General features: G+C 38.6%; 1 protein-coding gene across 3 annotated transcripts in view; it reads right to left on the minus strand.

Annotated features, from left to right (window-relative positions):
• Nucleotides 1–3,080, minus strand: part of Clspn (claspin) — a 48,517-nt gene that overhangs the window by 15,193 nt on the left and 30,244 nt on the right. For all 3 annotated transcript variants that reach the window (XM_029563124.1, XM_008832118.2, XM_029563123.1), the window contains 3 exons: nucleotides 1,443–1,672; nucleotides 195–370; nucleotides 36–100 (listed from right to left, as the gene is read on the minus strand). In XM_029563124.1, the coding sequence (XP_029418984.1) occupies nucleotides 36–100; nucleotides 195–370; nucleotides 1,443–1,672 (471 nt within the window). The remainder of the gene's footprint in view (nucleotides 1–35; nucleotides 101–194; nucleotides 371–1,442; nucleotides 1,673–3,080) is intronic.

Consider the following 3,080-nt stretch of genomic DNA (forward strand, 5'->3'; position numbering starts at 1 on the left):
TCAAAGCTAAAGTTCTATATAGTATAACTACTTACCCAGTTTGCCAGGGTGTTTGCCCAAGTTTTCTTCTGTTTCTGATTTTTCTTCAGTAGGAAAGAAACTACAACAGAGGACATTTGTGTGAGTATCTGTTCTTACTTTATGCCCTCTAAAAAGAAATCCAAAGATATATTTCCTCAGAGAGAATTACTTACCCCATCTTGGAAGAGCTGTCCTTAAACAGAAGTAAGGTAGAATCCGCTGAGAGGGGCTTGGGAACAGAGAGGCCAACTGACTTCTCAATTTCACTACTGACGTCAGAATTTTCTTTATCCATCTCTTTTTCATCTTTAGTTTCTGTATCTTCACTACCAAGAAGGAATTCTGAAATCTTTGCCAATGATGAAAAACAAAATACTATTAAGTCAAGAAAATGTAAAAGCAAATTCACTGTCAGTCTGAAATATGGCTGTCTACTTATAGGTTACACCTTAAGTCTAAAAGTGAACTTCAACATAATTTCCCTGAAACTTTTAGATTTCATTATTTTTGAGGCTGAGTCTTGCTATGTAGCCCTGGCTAGTCTGGAACTTGCTATGTAGACCAGGCTGACTGTGTATCACCATGCCTGGCTAACTGTTAGAGCTTTTAATACTCACCTTACTTTTCACTCTCCCCAAATGGCTATAAAATTATGAAGGAAGATTAGATTAGCATTTTACTGAGGCATTAAGAGATTAAACAGCCAGTTGAAGACAAAGGATGACTACTGATCATGACCACAGACTACAACATTTCTGTACAGCTCAGGCCTCTTCTTTTACTCAGGGTCAAATACTAACCATCTCTTTCGACTGATGTCAGTACATCAACAAGAAAACTTTTTTCAGCCAGGCGTGGTGGTGCACGCCTGAAGTCCCAGCACTTGGGAGGCAGGGGCAAGCGGATCTCTGTGAGTTCAAGGCCAGCTGGGGCTACAGGGAGACCCTGTTTCATACTCAATCACTTGTCTTTCTGGGGCAGCAAAACCTATGGAATAAGGGCCAGAGGTCTTCTATAAATATCCCTTTAACAAAGAATGAGATTAACTTAGAAGGCCTCTGCTTGATTAAGAATTTATTCTAGACCTAAACCTAGCCAAGACAACTGTTTTTTAATCCAAATAGAAAAAAACTAAATAAAATACAAACATAAAAGTTCTTATTAGTAAAAAGGCCATTTTCAACATTGGCAGTATATGAAAACACATAAACTAACAGGTAGAAACTGACACAGCTCTGTGAACTGTGAACAGTGAGCGCTCAACATTGCTAACAAAACTGTATGCACTGAGCTTTAAGCACACCATGTTCCCTAAAAATCTCTTGTACATTTGAATATAATTATTATACTCTTATTTAAATTCGATTTTTCTCTTCTTATTCATCATGACCAAGTAACAACATTATGTAATTGCCAGAAACCTCTTGATTGCCTTGTTCCTCCTCTTCCTCCTGTTCTTTCTCTTCCTCGTCCTCTATTTCCTCTTCTCCATCTTCCTCAGACTCATCTGTCATTTCTTCTTCTTCCTCCTCCTCTTCAAATCCATCTTCATTATCTAACTTAAGTAATGCCTGACGCTTTTGCCGTTCCTCAAGTCTTCGGAGTTTCATTGCCTCTTGCAGCTTAGCTTTTAGCATCTGCAGCTTTTCACCTGAGCAGAAATATATTGGCATGCTTCAGACATAACGACAAACTACATAATCCAATAACTAAATATGCATTTTAGATAACTCAAGAAGTATTCTAGGGGCTGGAGAGATGGCTCTACGGTTAAGAACACTGGTTGTTCTTGTAGAAGACCCAGGTTCAAATCTCAGCACCCACACGGCAGCTAACAACTGTCCGTAACTCCAGTCCCAGGGGATCCAACAGCTTCTTTTGACCTCCATGGTCACTGCATGACATGGGTGCACTTACCTACATGCAGGCAATACATGCATATACATAAAATAAAAATAATAAATTTTTTTTTAAAAAGTATTCTAGTCACAGCCCATAGGAAGAGCAAAGACCTAAGAAGTCTAGGCTTTTTGTGATTTTAACATGGGAATTATTAAACTGGTAGTTTAAATATTTTTGCTATACTGGCTTGGCAGAAGTTAGGTGTTTATAATATTCATTACCAACAGGAAGAAACAGGAATTCCTTTTTTTTTTTTTTTGTCTTTGACACAGGGTCTCCCTGTAGCCTCAACTGGCCTGGAACTCACTATGTAGACCAGGCTGGCCTTGAACTCACAGAGAGCCACCTTCCTCTGCTTCCCAAGTGCTGGGTTTAAAGGTGTGTGCCACCATGCCCAGCTCCGTAACAGGAAATTTCTTAACATCGTGATTCAGCATGTAAGCTGATATAACCATTTTGAAGGACAACTGGATGACACATATAAAAATTTGACTCAGTGATTCCATTGTAAGGAACTTTGCATCTAGATACATCGATGCATATGTGATACTAGAATATAACAATGGATGCAATAACCCAAAACAGAAACGCAATGTCAATCAAAAGGCCTATGGTCAAATAAATCATACTATATTCATTCACTGATGTAGCATGCCACTGTTAAAAGAAAAGCCTCAAAACCAATATAATGGAGCAGGGCGTGGTGGCACACGCCTTTAATCCTTAACACTTGGGAGTCAGAGGTGGGTTGATCTTTTGTAAGTTCGAGGCCAGCCTTGTCTATATAGTGAGTTCCAGGCCAGCTGGAGAAAAAAGGGAGACCCTGTATCAAAAAGACAAAAAAAATCCCACCAATATAATGGGCAACTCTCTCTTGAGAAGCCTGTACTCACACTTGGGTATGTCTTATTTTCTTGAATTTTAGTTTCTTTTTCTCCTAACTCTCATGCTTAAGCCTATATTAAAACATCTTGCCTAGCTAGTTTTGAAAACCAGAGAGAACCATATTTCTCCAACAACCTACTGACAAATTATACATAGCAGATCAAGAAATATATGTCTAGATAAGGTTTATCTGAGAACAACAGATCATTACCCAAGATTTATCTACATTACACACAGTAATTAAAAGTGCCAGACTGGTGGAACTATCATTC

Source organism: Nannospalax galili, unplaced genomic scaffold, assembly GCF_000622305.1.
Source record: "Nannospalax galili isolate Female #2095 unplaced genomic scaffold, S.galili_v1.0 scaffold1055, whole genome shotgun sequence".
In the NCBI taxonomy this organism is placed as follows: domain Eukaryota; kingdom Metazoa; phylum Chordata; class Mammalia; order Rodentia; family Spalacidae; genus Nannospalax; species Nannospalax galili.